Consider the following 17,629-nt stretch of genomic DNA (forward strand, 5'->3'; position numbering starts at 1 on the left):
CTGTGCATCTGTGCCACGCGTGCTGCCACAGGTACCACCGCGCTGCAGCAGCCGCCTCCTGCCAACAGGTACAACCGGAACCCACTTTGGCACACCAGCATTACAACCCAGCGTAAGGGGAGAGTACAAGCAGACCAGGGAACAGCACAGAGCAGGAAGCTGTCTGCCTTCAGGTCTTCCCTAACAACCCACATACTGCCATTGCATGCAAGAGAACAGGCAAACGACTTGCAGAAAGCTGTAGGTGTGGTGAAGTGGTAGAGGCGGAGGTGCTGGGAACCCGCCATCTGCCTGTGGCTCAGCGCCCCAGTAAGGGGCCCTGCTAGGACTGGTGCTTACACTTAAATGCAGACACCCAATGCCAAGGGCAGCCGCTGTCGCAGTTCAGCCAGGCAGCTTGTTTAGGACTGAAGCTTCCATAGCGTAGTTAAAAACAGCTCATGTAGGACACAGATTTGAGCAAGTTTACCAGGATTCTACAGAGCTGAGCTGGTCCAGCCAAGCAGGGACAATGGTGTCCAGAAGGAGGATAGTCCAGACTGAAAAGTTAGGCCAGAATCACAAGCCTTTTCCAGAAAACCTAGTTACTGCACATCCTGGCAACTTTCCAACTCTTAAGTGCTTTTAGCTCTGAGTCTGTTAAAAGCAGGTGTAGTGAGGAATGACGAAGGATGGACAGTCCCATTTTCAGGCCCATGGGATCGTGACTTGATTAGCAACAGATGCTGCCCTGCAGAGCACTGGTAAAGGCGCATCCAGAATCTGAATGAGGTCAGAGGCTCACACCCGACGTTAGAAATCCATGAACTTCTTCCTGACTTTGATAATATTATCCACAACAGATATTCCTGTTGTGTCCTGGGTCAAGGGAGTCTAACCAAGCAGGGACTAAATTAATGAGACACTGCTTGTTTTGAAGAAACCTACACCATTAACTTGTGCATCGCTTTACAGACATCTTGCTGTTCTGTCTTTCAGTACATCGGTAGCTTGGACGTACCCAGGCCCAACAGCCGCGTGGAGATTGTGGCAGCCATGAGAAGGATTCGGGTGAGTTCAAAAGAGCTGAACCCCACGTGGAATAAAAGGTTACATTCACTGGAGTGACTTGGTTGCAGTGTGCTGTTCTGCGTTCCCCCCCGCCAACCCTTCCTATCTGGAGCTCAAATCTCAGCACAATCAGGATTGTTACAACCTTCTCCAGAAATTCCCAAGGCATATTAGGATAGACCCATCCCCTGCTCTTTGCAAAGGGATCAGTTAGCAAAACTCAAACATAAAACCCTAGCCTCTGCTAAGCAGGTATGGGAATTCTTGAACCGAAGAGATGCGTTTAGCCTGTTTGGATTTGTGTGCGTGTGAAAAATGAGATGTACACAATCAGCTCCACAAAAGCACAAATTCATTGACAATTCCAAATATATTATGTTGTTATATATTGAAATATAAGTGGCCTGGCAGATGTTATGGATGTAAATCCCATCAGACTAGACTTTGTGGATTCTGCTGCTCATGGAATAATTTGCTGCTTTCCCCCATCCTCCCGTACAGTTTTACAGTTCCTGTTTCTCATCATCAAGTCTGCGCTCTTCCTCCTCTAGCCCTTTATTCTTCAGAACAGCCTGTGAATGGTCACCAGATTTAGCTACGATTAGCAGGGTAGCTAGCTTACATCTGCTTCATGTATAACCAGTTCAAGTGTATCTACCCCAAAAGGCAGTGCAGCTGTTGTGCCTGGCTCAAGTTTTGCAGGGGTCTTAATCCTGAGGCAGTTCATATGTCTCACATCAACTGAAGCAGGTTTGAGAATCTTCCACTTAAAGCTTTGAAGGGATTATCCTATTTCCCCCCCTCCCCCCCGCAGTGTTTAACCATCTAATTTTCATTTAGAATAGTGCTTTTTAAACTTAGCCTGTAACTGACTGGGGAGCTGATGTATTCATCTCCAGCCAAGCTCAGAAATGACATTCCCCTGCCTTTGCCTGCTCAGACTATTAGCACAGCTCTTGCTCAGAACATGGTGCAGCAGCAATCTAAATTGCCTGGTTATTTATGGAACAGGTGAACATCTATAGGAACTAAAGGCAATGGGCGAGAACTACCGGGGCAGCTTAGATGCTGGCATAACTATTGGTAATTTTTGAGCTGAATCAATATTTAGCATCAGATTTGATGCTGCACTTCTGCTGATCTTTGACTGGCTAACGCTCTTGCAAGAAAAAGCAGAGAGTATTTTAATATCAGTTTCTAGAAAGGGGTGCATTCTGTTTTCACCCCTGATATTGCCATGATGGTATCTAGCTCAGAGTCTTGGCAGTGCAAGAGCATGCCTGAGTGCTACATGAAGCATATAAGAAACCACTCTGCATTCATGGATGCCATCAGTTAATCTTATCACACAATATTTTTAAAGTAGGCATCCTGTATTCTATACTGGGTTTTTAATCTTGGAAGCCCTTTCCAAAAAGGGAGGGCTTCCCTTTTCATGTGCGTATTGTACAGCAGGATCTTATTCAGACACTTCCTGGCTGCTGAGCGGAAGATGCTCCTCTATTGAAGATAGTTAATTGGCACTGATCCTTAATTAGAGCATAAAGAATGAACTGGGAGGTCTTTGAAGAGAATTCTAGTGCATAGAGTACACAACCTAGGAACTGAGGGAAGATGGGGGTTATTTATGTAGCGTTCATTTGCATGCAGAGGCCTTGTCTATACTAGAGTTTTTTTCCCATGGACTCTCAGCAGCACCAGTTGCAACTGGGAGGAAACACTGGAAGAAGCTATTGGTGGAAACTAGTATTTTGCTACCATCTTATTGTGAGTGGTAGTTTGCACTGTAAGAACGAGAAAGGTCCTGCAGCCCTGCCAAGTCTTGGCAGGGGCACGTTGTGCTGAAGCTTTCATCCTTTGTGCACTCCAGTGTTCCACTGGAATTCTCTGCTGGAGCGGAAGAGAAAAGTCGCCCAGTACAAGCCCCAGCACAACATTTCCTCTGCTGCTCTCTGTGCCCTGCGACATGGGAGGAGGCAGCATGAGCCATCACCGGAGCAGTCGGTGACGGAGCCGGCTGAGCACAGGGGCAGCCCACAGCACAGGCAGGCTGTTACTCATTGCTTCTGCCACTCCAGAAAGGAACCAGGGAGGAGGATGAGGAGTCACAGCTCTGTATTTTCCAGGCTCTGACAGAGCTGGTTACTCTAGTTATTCATTAGTAAAGGGATATAAGCTGAAACTGCCTTCCTGCTACCATGTCTGATTCTGGTCTCCGGTCTGTGATTAAAAGCACTTGCCCCAGGGAAAAAACCTTGAGCTACCTAACACTTAAAGTTGTCCTTGGAGTGTGGGGAGAAAGAGAGGGTGGTAAGAAAAGTAGCAACTCCAGGTGCTATGTCTACTCCTTGGCATCTTACTGCCTTGTGTCTTGTACGGGGCTCTTTTGCCAGTTGCATATGAATTATGCCAGGGAACCTGGGAGGAATTCAGTGGTATTCTCCAGGCATTAGCGGAGCAGTCTGCTTGCAGACTTCAGGACAGAGAGAGTGCACAGGCTATAGGACATTACTCCCAGCGTGCCTGAAATGACATGTTTTAACATTAGTCTGCTGAAACCACAATCTACTCTTTTGCAGTAGGTATTTAAGATGCACTCTCACAGTAAAGCTTAAATCTATATTCCTGACTGAATGGATGCTTGTAGAATTACTAGCAGTACTCCATTAGTCACACATTAGATTCCCAGTTCATAACAGACTGGAAAACCTTGTCTCATCATGTTCTATGCTCCCACTGGAGGGAATGCAAATGCAATAGGTAGAACAGGGAAGCTGCTGTTCTTAGCTTCCCATTATGCAGAGCTAGACAACTTTAAATTTGCTAATCCAGTGGATTATTAGCTACATACAGCTGCCATGTTATTATATGATCACCAGAGTTCAAACTAATCCCTCTGCCTCCTTTTGCCCTGGCAGGGGAGGTGATGAAATTAGTTTGCTACTTGAATAAGTACACTGTGCTCTGACAGGCATGTCAAGTTGCTGTTTATGAGAGTCCAACTCATTGCACAGCTCCAAGCACCCAGTGCAGGCAGGCGTTCCTCCACCTCCCAGGGAGAAGCCGCACGCCACATCTGCTGTCTCCTGCTGCCCGAGGCCAGCCAGGTCTGGGTGTCTGGCAGCACTCGCTCCAACTCCTGCGTTCAGAGTCAGCGTTCTGGTGGAGCTGGCTTTCTGCTGAAGTGGATTCATCTGCAGATATTTGAGCCTTCTCAGCACTCTAGGGAGCTTATGTACAATATAAGATTTTTCTTCCTGCAGAAGTGGCAGCTAATGTGAAGAATGTGAAAGTCCTTCTTGAGGGCCCAAATAGCTCCCTGATTCAGCAGGGTCACTCTTTCCCTAGACACACGACTCCTGGCTGCCTGTTAGTGAACAACTAAATAACAAAGTTCTCCCCTTAGCCAGGTAAAGGATCTCACAGAATTTAAAAGGAAAGAGGTTGTGGAGCCCACACAACACAAACAGTAACAGGAAAGCTTTGCCTGTTGGGTACAGGCCTGGGGGTAAAGATGGGTTTTGTAAAACACAAAACATTTTCTTGAAGCTCCTGAGGTTGCTTGGGAAATCTTGCCCTGAGAGACCAGGGAATGGCTTTATGTGAAGGGTTAACATCACAACGTGTCCTGCATCCATTCTCCCGCTTCCACAGAGCTAGCACTGACCAGAGGAGAAACAGAGCAACGCTACCCTCAGTGCAGCACCTCACAGCCAGTCAAGCAGCCCTTGTGAAATGCTGCTATTTTGACTGGTGAGTTGTACAAGGACATGGCAGGAGTAAGCGTCAAAGCCTGTCATCCCCACAGACGGCCTGCTGCCAGCAATTCCCCAAGTCACTCCATTTAATTACCTTTACAGCACAGAATCAGTTTCCCTGGAATTTGCACTTAAGATTCTACGAAGCCTAGAAATTTCAGGTCTGATTGGAAGGTCTAGCTTGGACCTAAGCAGGTATTAACACTCAGAAAGGAGCCAGATGTTGGATTATTTAATCATTTCATAAGGGAACAGCCAACTGGTGCTATGCCCATCCAAGCACCAGGGTGAACAAACAGGAGGCAGGCATCCAGACTAATGTGTTTCTTCTGTTACCTCCACATTTCTTAGGCTTAATTTAATTGAGAAGTCTTTTTCCCCAGAGGCCAGTGTGCCAGAGAAGCAGAAACATTTATAAATCTTGACGCAGGATACATCAGAAATGCCTGAGTTCTCCTTGGCATGAGAACTGCGTTCTCACTTCAGCCTCCCTGTTACCCTGATCATTCTTGCTGCATCCACGCTCTTAAGCAGAGCCTCAACGCTTTGCAATTTCTCCACACAGTATTCTAGTGAGGAAGTGCAATCTAGCCACACTGTAAGTCATATTGACTGTCAAATATCAACTGGTAGTGTTGAAGTGTGACATGACATCAGTTTAAATCAGGATGAGTGAAAGTTACAATCCTACAGTGCAACCTTGCGAAGCGGAGGCAGCAGGGACGGCCACACAGAGCCTGCCTCTCCCACACCCCAGCAGCTCCCAGTCTGAACGCTGGGCTGGCTTCATAAGGCAGCTTGCACTTAAAGCCACGCCAGGCTATAAACTCCAATGGTTCAGGAGCAAATATGGATGTCATTTATCTGCTCTTGCTGCAGAAGGAGATGAACCAGGTGGACATGCTGGCAGAGGGCAGGGTGTCTGCCTTCAGCCATCTCAGTTCAATTTATCACTGTATGGCAGACTTTGGAGGTAGAGACATTTAATAGACTTGTTCATGACATTCTTCTAGAACACGGTTCCTTTAGTTTTCCCAGACAGACAGCCTTAATGCAGAGGAGAAGTTCACCAAGATAACTGCTGAATAGATTCCTCTGATATATTCTGCCTATAAGCCCGAGTTATTATGCTTGGAGCTAAGTTTTCCTGCCAGCTTCATGTTAATCTGAGCTGGAGTTGTGATCAGCACTAAAAAAAGATAGAAGCCGAACTCCCAGCTGCTGGGTTCTTGGTTAGTCTTTGCAGCCTCTCCCACTATAATGAAGTTATTTGGTCTGCTGCAGCTGAAGCACAGACTCAAATGTGGAAGTGCAAACTGCTGGAGCGCTTGCCCTGGTGTAGACCTCTGTAGCTGCATGCTGGGATCTGTTGTTGTTGGATGGGAGTTTATTCTGCTGCAGTTCCTGGAGGGCTTTTCCTTTCAGCCTCTTTGGAAGAGCATTCAAATCTCAACTAATGACAGCCCTGGGCTGTGAAAGAAAACAATCCTAGCTTAAAACACTTCAACAGTCCTCAGATTGCTGGTGTGGACCAACCTTTAGTTCTCAGAATGCCATACACCTTCCTTTCATTTACAGGAAGGTGAAGGAAAAACATATGGCAGTTCTTACATGGTTAGAAGGTAAAACACAAGCATCTTGTGTGTCTGCTCCAAACCTCTAGCACACCCTGAGCCAGTTAAGGACACAGCTGATAGTACACAGTGGTGTACTTCAAGGTGGTAACTAACTTGGTGGTAACCAAGTCTTATTTACTAGGAGCTTTACAGACAGGAGACCTGGGCCATGTCAGTTCACCCAAGGCCTTTAAATAAATATTGTCATCACATAGTGACATTCACTAGATCACTTGAGAAACAGCACTGTAGAAGATAGTCCCATGCTGGTCACGGATCCAATCAACACTTATACTGACAGGCAGACAGCAGACCTTGTAGGAAGATGAGAGGAGGACTTCAGGGACACAAGCTTCCCCAAGGCTGTACATTTCTCTTCCTCCTTCTCCCCTATACCAAAAGGGCTATGTATTTATCCCAAACTACGCTCCAAGAGAGTATCTTTTTCTAGGATACCTTCCCTGCTTCTCTGGAGAACCATGCAAGGGTTGCTTACACTGATACATATTAGACTATAGCTTCCGGGAGAGAGCAGTGGTTTTAAGTATCTGAACCAAGTATACATGAGCATGTACTATCTTGCTCTGATACCTTCTGCAGAAAGTCTGGTGTTAGTTTTGGCTCTTCTCCAAAGCAGAGGCCTAAGAAAGGCTCATGCAGCTTCACGCAGGCAGTACATGATCAGACTATAGCCAATCCTCAGTATAGCCTACAAGTCTACCCAGGAAAAGAATGAGGAACTTACACTAGTGACTTGGAAGGAGATTTACAGGCAATCATGGATGGCTTTCTGTCCTCTGCCTACTCTCTGGATCTTTCTGTACTTCTGTCTCCCTGTCCAGCAGCCCACGTACCTTTGCCTGCAACCTTACCTGCTATCTGCTTTATTAAGGGAAGATACCAGTCAACACAACAGAGCTACAGGCACAGAACAGTCTCTCAGACAAGTGGGCTAAGAAAACTGAGATTGGCAAGAGGACATCAAGAGCAGAGTGGATGACTTGGCTCAAGGCATCCTTGCCATACGGCCCTTCTGTTCCCCAGGCACCTGGAGCCCCAAGCAGAGCTGTGTCCCATTACCCGACCTGCCTGCAGGACTGCTCAGCTCTAGGCACGATGGTCTCAGAAACACCAGTTACTCCCAGGGTCCCATCCATGACAGGCATCTGAGCCAGTTTAAGGTCTCTACCACACAAGATTAAGCTAATTGGTTTTACCTTTCCAGGCTCTGGCAAAATACAGCAAGTGTTTTCAGGATGGTAATGAAGTGTTAATTGCAACTAAGTTTAGCCCTAATGCCTCATTAGGTTGTTTTCCTCTATTTGTTGCAGCTATAGCAGAGTCTCCTGCACAGGGATGGGGATCAGGCTGGACTTCCTGGGAGGCAGAGGAGTCCTGCACCATGCTCTGAGGGTCCTACCTGAGCCATGCCAGGAAGCCTCTTACCTCCTCCTACCCAAGAGGAGGAGATCTGGGTGTGGAGACAGAGGCCCTTAGACCTGAATGCTCTAATTAGCATCTAGCCAGCAGCTCTGCAGGGTTCTCTGGTGTGCCCAGACACACACATTAGCCCATTTTCACAGTAAAGTGGATTTCACATCCCTTCCTATTATTCCTTTGCTGAAGTCTTCACCACTTCAGCCCCCTTAGCAGGTTCTTTGCCCTCTCCCATGCCAGAGGACGAGTTAGTGGGTTTAACAAGGGCAGGTAGTACCAAAACATTTAGCACCTTGCTCTACTGAAAAGCATTTTACTCTTCTGCACTACAAACGGCACCCGAGTTTGGTTCCCACAGCGTGCTTGCTGGTCTTTAAGAAGATAACGGACCTGACAGAAATGCCCTTGGGAGGGGAAGCCACCTTACATGAGGAGATGACAGCCACATTATGGGTCTTACCTTTGTGCAGCATGAGCGCTGCCAGGATGCTGAGGAAGGAGGTGAGTCCTCTGGCAGAAGGTCTGGCAAGAATCCATTTCTCCAGGCAAAACGAGTGGCCTCAGCCTGAGACTGCAGGGCGTCCTCTGGCAATGGGGAGAGACCTAGAACCTCACCCTCCCAGCCCCTGCTCCTTACCCAGCTCCCACCCCACCTCCAGGAAGGGCTCCCTACCCTGCTCCTGAGTTTTATCACCTCTCTCCTTTCCCAGCATGCCCCTGCAGCCCTAATTAGCCAAAGCACCAGGTGGGACTGTATCTCCCAGAGGTCCCTTGCCTAAGGAAGGGGGAGGGCTGGGGTTGGAAGGATGGGTGATGCAGGTGCAGCTCCTTAGGTCTCTCTACGTATGTTCTCTGGTCTATGGTCACCTTGGCAGGCTCAAGTGTGTTTCATGCACGTGCTGCTTTACTAGCCTTACAGAAAATTTGATTTTCATGAACTGAAGAAATGGCTTTAGAAATGTGGAAGCTGCTTTTCTAGAAGACTTGGGTCTGCCATGTCTCAGACTAACCGCACATTGTTTTATCCAGTTTCTGCTTTGTATTATCATAATGCAAATGGAAGAAGGTCTTAGTGAGATGGTTTTGCAGTGGCATCATGCACAGTGTTTCTAGGCAGCATTGTGTGGCTGTGGTGGAGAACTGACTACTCCCTGCTTGTCCCTCTTGAGTGGGAGGAGAGGAATAAACACCTCTGATATTACCCGAGAATCCAGCCTTCTGCTCACTGCTTGGGGATGTCTCACCGTGTCATAGAGCCACCCCAATGACTTATAACTTCTTGCAGGTTTCCACCCTGCTCATCTCCAATCCTAAATCACCTCTGGACTTCTTGCCATGGAATTATGATTTGTTATCTTCCACCACTTCTGAGCTGAAATGAGTGGGGACTGGTCTAGCTGTCAATACAGGCCACTGTAACAGAAGACAGTTTAGAGCTTTTTCAATAGCCACGTGCTATGACCTACTTCTGAGGAGTCACTGGTGATTATAGATGCCTCAGTTCTTATACCCTGTTCAGCAAGTGCGCTACGTATGATTGATAACAGATGGATGGAAGGATCAGTCAGTGAAATGTGCCATCTCTAAGCAACAGCGACCTTTTAATGCCTTCCTCAGAGTGCTGAAAACTGGATGGCTTCTCCAATGAGGGGGTGGAACTAGTGAGGCATATTAATATTGTTTTGCATAAGAGTCATGATGGATTGGAATTTAGTTGAAGGCTAATAAAAGCAGCGGTTAAACAGATAAAAGCTAAATTAAAATGTTAGTACTAAATAGAACAAGACAGAGCTTTTTTGTGTGATGCTAAATCTTGGCTATGAGGTAGGTACCTTTTAATTGTAAAATAAAGTGGCTTTAACAGTATTATCATTATATGACTGAAGCATTTGATTTCACAAGCTAAAATATCAGTGTATGAGATCTCTGCAAAGCTTTTATCTAGTTTGAAATAAAGTAGCTTTTTCAACAATGATGTTAGTGGCTGTAGAGTATTACGGAGATGAAGTATAATGGCTTTCAAATTACATTCTGGTGTAGAACAATCAGCCACAACTCAAAGCTGCTTCTTGTCTGGTGCCTGAAAAAATGTAACTAAGATGGCAACCAGGGTGGTAGCGAGCACATTGGATTAGCTTGTTAACGTGGAGGTGCCTTAATCTGAGTGACAAGTGCATGGGCAAGGGCACAGAAACAGGTTGCCCATGGCACGGAGTGCCTTTGCCACGCTGGGGGAGCAGAGACCCTCCCTGGGCCGCTAATGCAAGCGCAGGCATTGATTTCCACTAGAGCAGGTTGACATGTTTCAGGACCAGGAACAAAATAGAATTGTCCATGAAAATAAACACTTAAACCTGTCCCATGGGTGAAGCTATCTACATGCAGGAAAAAAAAAAAAAAAATCAAAAAAAAGTCATCTGGTAGCTGTGGTGTAACCTCATGCTTTGACCTCAGCCCTTCTAGTTCTTGGGTTAAGCGTGTCCCCACTGGACACGGGAGGAAGGCTAGAGCTAGTGCCACAGCAGTGGGTGCTGTTGTAGATGGTGTCTGGACTTTGTCCAATGCAAGGGCCTTTGTGCTTTATGGATCAGTGTTCTGAGGAGAGGGAACCTTGAAGGACCATGACCACAAAGCAAAATTCTGCCTAGTAAATGAAGATTTGCCAGCAATAGCTTGGTTCTACACTTGCTTTCTTCTTTCTGCTTTTGCTCTGCACTAAATGAGGTCTGGAGGCAAACAGAATCGGCACTGCTTAACATAATACATTGACAAGCTACTTCAGGTTTTGACCAAATAACTATGATAAATCTACAGAATAAAAGTCTTGAATGGGTCCCTGGAGGGAGGGATACTTTGATGAGGGAGCAGGGATTTTTCAAAAGCATTACAGAATGGTTTTCTTTCTTTCCTGCAGCAGTGATTAGACATTCTCTGAATGGCTTTTCCCTGGGCCAGATGGGTTATTTGGACTAATTGGCAACCACCTGACTGTTTTCAGGACACCTGAGTCACTTGCCCCTTCTTCCATCCTTCTGTCACTCTACTGCTGCAGAGATACTGCCAGGCAGTGGGTCTGCTGGAGGGGAGGATGGGGCCCCTTGTATTGCAGAGAGCATCACAGGCCAGGGCCCCGCATCACCCTGCTGCCCACACAGCCAGGTCCAGCATACTCCAGGAATCCCACCACACCCTCCGAGCTCCAGGGTTTTCTCTCTAAAAGCAAATTATTTTTTCACGGAAAGAAGAGCAGTGGGACATGTTAAGACAAGATGCAGTGTGATGGAGGACAAGGCATTTACAGCTGGCTCCAGGAGGGCATAAGGCACACAGTTACTCTTCAGGCATGTGGGTCCTTTGGTACAACTTGCCCAAACACTGGTGTCTGCCATCAAACCTGCTGCCTCTCCAAGTGCCCTGTACCTACCACAGAGCCGTGTTCATGAAGTTCAGTGATCCCAAAGCCATCATGGACCAGTTGAGTCCTGCTGCAGCCTGTGCCCCTGCCGTTAATGATTATGGGACCTGAACTTCCAGCACAGGCACATTTTCTTATTTTGATGTTGTTGCCCCTCAGGGCAATGCTGGTCTCCTGCTTGTCTTGCATCCTTGCATCCAAACCCAGAGCAGGAGCAGCTGTGAGCTGGGGCAGCAAACACCATTTGTGGTTAATCATTGACCTGTGTGCGAGCAGTGCAGGATGTATGAGTGCCCACAGCTTCACACCCAGCTGCTGACAGCACCACTAGCCCAGGGACACCAGGAGTGGCACTGAGGAACAGAGCAGACATCAGGAAAGTGGAACCGAGCATCAGCCCGGAGGGTGGCTGCTGGTCACTGCTGAGCAGGGGGACAGGGAACAGTCAGGTGGGTTCCTACTCTTTGTCGCTGCATTTGTGGCTGGCTGTAACAAGTTCTTCATCTTTACTTACCCGTCTGTGAAGTAGCTGCATACCCAGCTGACCCTGGCATGCCTCTGTACACTGCCCAGCACCGTGAGCTTGCAAACAACTGACAAATCATCCAGTGGCCTCTTGTCCAAGAGCCTGGAAGCCCAGCCCGGGCTGCTTGCCTCTGCCTTGGCTGTGATGCTCTGGTACAGTTCTGATTACAACACCTCTGTGACAGTAAATACTGATACCATAAAACCCTCTTCATCCATAATTCCCACTATCTAAACCCAGGCTGTTTCTGTCATCATGATTCACTAACCTCAGTGGCTCCCCTGAGTCTAACAGAGTCCTTGAACTGCTTTATATTCTGGAGTTTTGGAAATGACACAATTAGTGTTGAATTTTCTTTCTCTTATAGTAAGAGTCTTGTTTCCAAATTTGAAAAAGATTTTATGGACAATTTGAGGAGAACCCAGAGACCTTCCTTTAGATTTAGGGATTGCCACAGAGAAGGGTTACCACAGTCTATTGGCAATTTTATTAGCAGTCAATAATTTCTACCCAAGGACCACTTGGTGAGAAGCAGCATGCCAGCCGTGCTGTGCCTGGATCTGCTCAGGGCTTCACATCTGGGTAATACCTGGGTGCGACTGATGTCTGCCCTGGGGCAGCCTGGCAGGAGAGGGGTGAGTTCTTGCTGGCTTTGCTTTTGCTGTATTCCAGAAATGCACATGGTACAAGGGCTCTTGGGCAGATTTCAAAAGACATTTATGTCCTGCGTGTTGTTCAGAACAACCAAGATTTCTTCTGAAGTCAATGGGAATTAGGAATTGTGTGCTTTAGTAAATCCCTCTTAATAGCTGCATCTAAACATCAGACCTGACTCTGCTGGTTTTACTAAGGAGGCAGGATCTTTCAGTACTGCACGCCAAGCCTTTACTAATAGACCTTACACTCACCGTCCCTGTGGCCCTACGGTGACTGACCCCCTCCAAGCTCAATGGGCTGTTCCTGGCTGGAATTACTGTACAGTTGGTGCTCTCAGATGCAGACACATCCTTTTTGAGCAGCGCTTGGAGGCTAAGTCACTGAGCTTTCTCTAAGAAATGTTTTCTCAAGTGGAGCTGTTGGAGATCGATAGTATTAACAGCTACACAGAAAAAGTCTCCTTGCCTGGCAATAAAGCAGAGTATTTCAGTCCCTGACTGTCTCAGACCAGTACATAGCAAGGCTGTTCATGAAAGTTGCTGGCATTGAGAAGGAGAGAGGTTCAGCTGCACCCAGGGCTTGAGCTAACAAAGAGCTCTCTGGGGTGGAAGAGAACGAAGCCTGCCTGCACCTAGCAAACAAGGCATGAAACCTGGTCTGCACAGAGCAGCACACTAGGCAGCTCAGCATCCCTCCCATTTTCATTCTGGTCTAGTTTGTAATCAAGTGCTGTTTCTGCATGCAAATGGAGACCAAGTCTTCATTCTAGCTTGAATTCTGCTTGCTCAAAGATAGAGGTGCCAAGTCCAGCTTCCTACCTCTGCTGTAGATACACAAGGAAAATGCTAATTTTCCTAGAGGGTGGCTAGGAGAAACCACAAGACTCAGAGCTGGGGGATGGCACCCGAGATGCATATGGTGTGTGATAGCAAGTTAGAAGCCAGGAGATGGTCCCTCCCTGCAGCATTTACCAAAAGCAGGCGCTAGTCATGCAGCTGTAGCTTCTCCAGATTCTCAACAAACTAGATTTCTCCTTCTCCTTTGGAGAAGTATCCACCACGGGTGGACGTGCTCAGCATCACTCTCCCGCATCCTGAAGTCACGGAGGCTCTAAGGAGGCAGCTGCAGTCACAAGGTTTCTCCTGGCTGCAGAGCAGCATGGGTGCTGGAAGCAGAGAAGTACAGGAGGTCACACCTGGGCCTCTAGGGAGCAGGGGCTGGGTTGACGTAGTTACCGGTTTGAACACGTGGGCCTTCCCTCCTCTGCCTCCTGCATCTTGACCTCCCCTGCCTGTACTGAGCCTCAGGAGCGCCGGCGCTTCCTCTCCATCCCCGCATGCAGAGTGTGGCTCGCCCAGCCTGCCTCTCGCGCTGCCTTCGCCTCTGGTTTGCAACCCTCCTTCGCTTGGACTACCTACACTAAAATAGCATCGTTACATAAGTGCAGAGGGAAGTGTTGCATTATTTAGAGGCCTGCAGTCCTGGAACCTGCCTTTGTCAGAGCCTCAGCGTGGCAGCAGGATTAGGATTTCTCCCTGTCTGTGCTGTGCCAGTGTGAGCCCTTGCCAGGGCCCTCGTTAAGCAGCCCTGGAGCCCCCACCCCACACATGGTCTCACCATGGTGGGTCCTGCCCAGCTCCCATGGCCAAAGACTGGCTCACGGTCCACATGGGTGCTCTGCTCCCTGAAGAACGGCTGTAACAAATGCTCCTGTGAAGAGACACAAAAGAACTAGAAATTGGCTTTCAATTTTTATTCTCTGTCCAAACAATAAATGGCAGCTCCCAGAGACAGAGCAAAGCAGTCCTGTTAATCACCTCATCCCATATCCCCCTCCTGCTTGTGAGGGCAGCAGCTCCTCTTTTCCCTCCCTGCACAGCTCAGCCATCATACCAAGAAGCAAGCGAGGAGCATCTCCCCCACTGCAGGACTCGTACAGCTCACTGATGTGCCGCTGCATTAGTGACCCGTCAGGCTCAAGGCAGCGCTGCGAGGGGACCAAACGTACAATAGGGATTTTGGAGTGAGCAGCAGAAATCCTCAGTTGCTCCCTGCTGATGTCTTTGTAGGAGCAGTATCTGGTGGCCTGGCCCTGCTGGCTAGGTGCTGTCACTTAGAGTGGACTGGCTGTAACCAGAACAACTGAATGGATGAGGTAGAAAATGAACATCCTTGCTCTGTGGATAAGAAGCCGATGCACAAAATATTCTGTTACCTTCCCACAACCATGTCAGGGGGCTGAGGTTATTCCATGGAGCTCTGAGCCTGCCACAGTCCTGGCTCCTGCTCTTCTGAGCTTTGTGGTTTGAACATTGATGAACAAGGTTTAAAACAATTCAATCTTCTAACTTGCCTCTTGTCCTACATACCAGACTGGAGGGCAACTAGGACATGAAACGTGTGTACAAAACCAGGACCTTCTCTACAGGGCCTCTTGAAACTGATGTTTGTAGGGAAATACAGAATTACTTGAAGGTATCACAGTGTATAATTGCAGATTCACTTCTAAGGGTTATTTCAGGTGAATCTGACCTGCTTCTAATGAAATTAGCACTTTTTATCCGCAGTAACCTAGCAGCTCTTTGAGGTAGGGATCATTTTCATGTTCATGTGCAATCAGTGCCTGGTACATGAGACTCCATCGGGGTGGGGTCCCAAGACACTACTTCATTACTGAAGCTAATTAATCATCCAGAGCACTGCGGACGGAAAAGGTAATTTGTTTTCTCCTGCAAAATGAATAGAGGTAGGGAGGAAAATAAAACCCAGCTTCCCTGTGAGCAGGGGTTGGCCTGCCATGGCGAGACAAGGACTGAAGGGCTGTGTGTGGGAAAGCTCCCTATTAAACCTGGGGACAGCAGGGGGTTCCTGGAAGTGACAGTCACACAATGGTGCTTTTGTCAGAGAGGCACCAAAGGCCAGATGATGTCACCTTGCACTGGGCTGCGAGGCTGCTTGTGCCTCATGGGATGGAGCTCAGCAGTAGCACAGTATCTCTTTAACAGGGAGGAGGCAGTGAAAAGGCTGCTTTTATCCCACCCTTTTTTAAAAGCAGACGAAAAAGCTTTGTTCCAGAACAGTCTGCCTATTTTCAGAGGTGGAAAAGACTAATTAAAGAGCCACTGCTGGTCTCCCCACCAGCTCCCATCACCTGCAGGAGCCCTACTCTCCCCCATGGGTGTAACTCTGACCACTTTTTGCTCCACATCCTTCTGACTGGCTCAGGAATGTATAAACTCCATCCCTGTCCTTTGCCACCTCACCTTTAGGTGGAAAGATCGAGCTATCCTTAAAGGCTGCCTGAGACTCCAACAGTCTGAGACCTCCCAAGGATAAGATCTGTTGAAGATGGGGAGAAGGGGGATGAAGAGGAAGGTCTGTATTAACATGCCCATCTGAATGCTTTGCAGGGCCTCAGAAAGCAGGATTCCTTAGAAGGCAGAGGAGACCTGAATAAAAGGCAGCTCTTTCCCCTGCCTCCCCCTTATCTGCCAAACCTCCAGCTGCTGCAGCCAGAGGCGGGATCCTCACAACCTCCTGGCTGCCCCATCCGAGACCCAGCAGCTTCTCTCCCAAACAGAGGAGTGGGAGGAGGTTCTTAAAGGTTTAATGACCAAACTGAAGCACAACCCACAGCAACCCCCCTCTCTGTTGGCAGTTAGGGCAGCCCTCCTAGAAACCTGTGTTTCTCAGGCCATCCAGTACAACTGACAGATCCCAGCCCTCCCGAGCAGGGGGGCATCAGGCAGATCTTTACCTGCACCTTGCTGCAGAGGAGCAGACCTCAGTTCCTACTGATAGAAATGGGTTCCTGCTTGCATTTCTCCATCCTCACACTAAGGAGCAGTTTAGTGTTTCTCTCCAAATCCATCTACACTGTAAATAGGCTCTCAAAGTCAGAGAGCGTGGCTCAAGATGACAGGGTGCAACAGGGTCCTGAGCTGCTCCGTAGACAGTTGCTGGGTGGCCCTGGGGACCGCAGCCCCTCTGAGGATCACGAGTTTGTACATGCTGCGCAGTGGGGATGTGTAATCCTCACCGTGAGTGGGTGCTGGAAACTCCTGATTTCAGCTCTTTGCTCTGCCTTGTCTTGCCAGTTGAACTCTTGGTGAACAAGCCAGCCTCAGTTTCCCATGTTGGGACTCTGACTAATGTCTGCTCACCTCAAGGAAAAGCTACAGCTCAGGATTCATGTCTGCAAAAGAATCTGAAGCGTGAAAAGCTCTGCTCAGGGAAGGTCTTCAGATTAGTCAGCTCCCAGTGCGGCTGGTTTTGAATATTTATATAAGCAGAAAATTGTCAGGCATGTTTTGCCGAGCTGTACAGCTCCTTTCCTGAAAGGAACAGTTTTCCCAAAGCAGTGCTTGGAGTCTTGTTTACCTCAGTCTCTCCGTGAACACTCACTCCACCAAGGTGACAGGCAGGAGGAGTCTAGGATGATAGCAGGCAGGGTGTCTGCAAGGGGACATAGAGGGCACACAGGCTGTTTTGGCTGAAGCAACCTGTCAGTGCTTTATTTCAGTACAGCCAGAGCCCTAAAGCTGTTTTGGGGAAGGAGTGTCAAGAGAGCCTGGATCCACAGGTTGCTCTCCTGTTATCCAGACACTGCTTCTCTGCAGCTTCCAAAAGCCTGCAGGAGGCTGACGCTTGGCACTGCTTCCTAAGGGATTATTTTTTTTCTCTTAGTCCCTAAGCATTGTTGTGGCTTCACTCACACACATCACCCCAGAGGATCTCCAAAGCCAAACCAGGAGTTAGCAGGAGGCAGCCAGGCCAGGCATGCCCAGCATTCCTGGTGTTGCCTCTTCCAGAAACCCCTGTTCCCCAAAGGGCATCCTAAAGGGAGACAGAAAACACCTGCATCTCTGCAGAGAGCTAAAACACAGCCAGAGCCAGGACAAAGAGGACAGGGCCAAGCTCGTATGCCCTTTTGCATTTACAGGCACCTTTCAAGAAGCTACTCTTGGAGCTGCAGTTGTGAGCTGAGCCAGGAACTGGCCAAACACAGCCCAAGTGCCCTTGTGCTGGCTGAGGGGTTGTGGGGCACAGGTCCAAGAAGACCTGCAGATTAGACCAGTTAAAAGAGTGCTGACAACGCCAAACAGGAGACTCCAGAAATGCAAATATTTTCTTAGCTTAATTCAAGTTTTTGCAGTTTCCTTCACTGCCT

The 17,629-nt window shown here is 48.2% G+C and overlaps 1 protein-coding gene across 1 annotated transcript in view; it reads left to right on the forward strand.

The window, feature by feature from the left end:
- LOC141953124 (carboxyl-terminal PDZ ligand of neuronal nitric oxide synthase protein-like) overlaps positions 1-17,629 on the forward strand; it is a 37,895-nt gene that overhangs the window by 3,212 nt on the left and 17,054 nt on the right. The window contains exon 2 of the mRNA XM_074891438.1: positions 979-1,050. Within this exon, the coding sequence (XP_074747539.1) occupies positions 979-1,050 (72 nt within the window). The remainder of the gene's footprint in view (positions 1-978; positions 1,051-17,629) is intronic.

This window comes from Strix uralensis, chromosome 21, assembly GCF_047716275.1.
Source record: "Strix uralensis isolate ZFMK-TIS-50842 chromosome 21, bStrUra1, whole genome shotgun sequence".
Lineage (NCBI taxonomy): Eukaryota > Metazoa > Chordata > Aves > Strigiformes > Strigidae > Strix > Strix uralensis.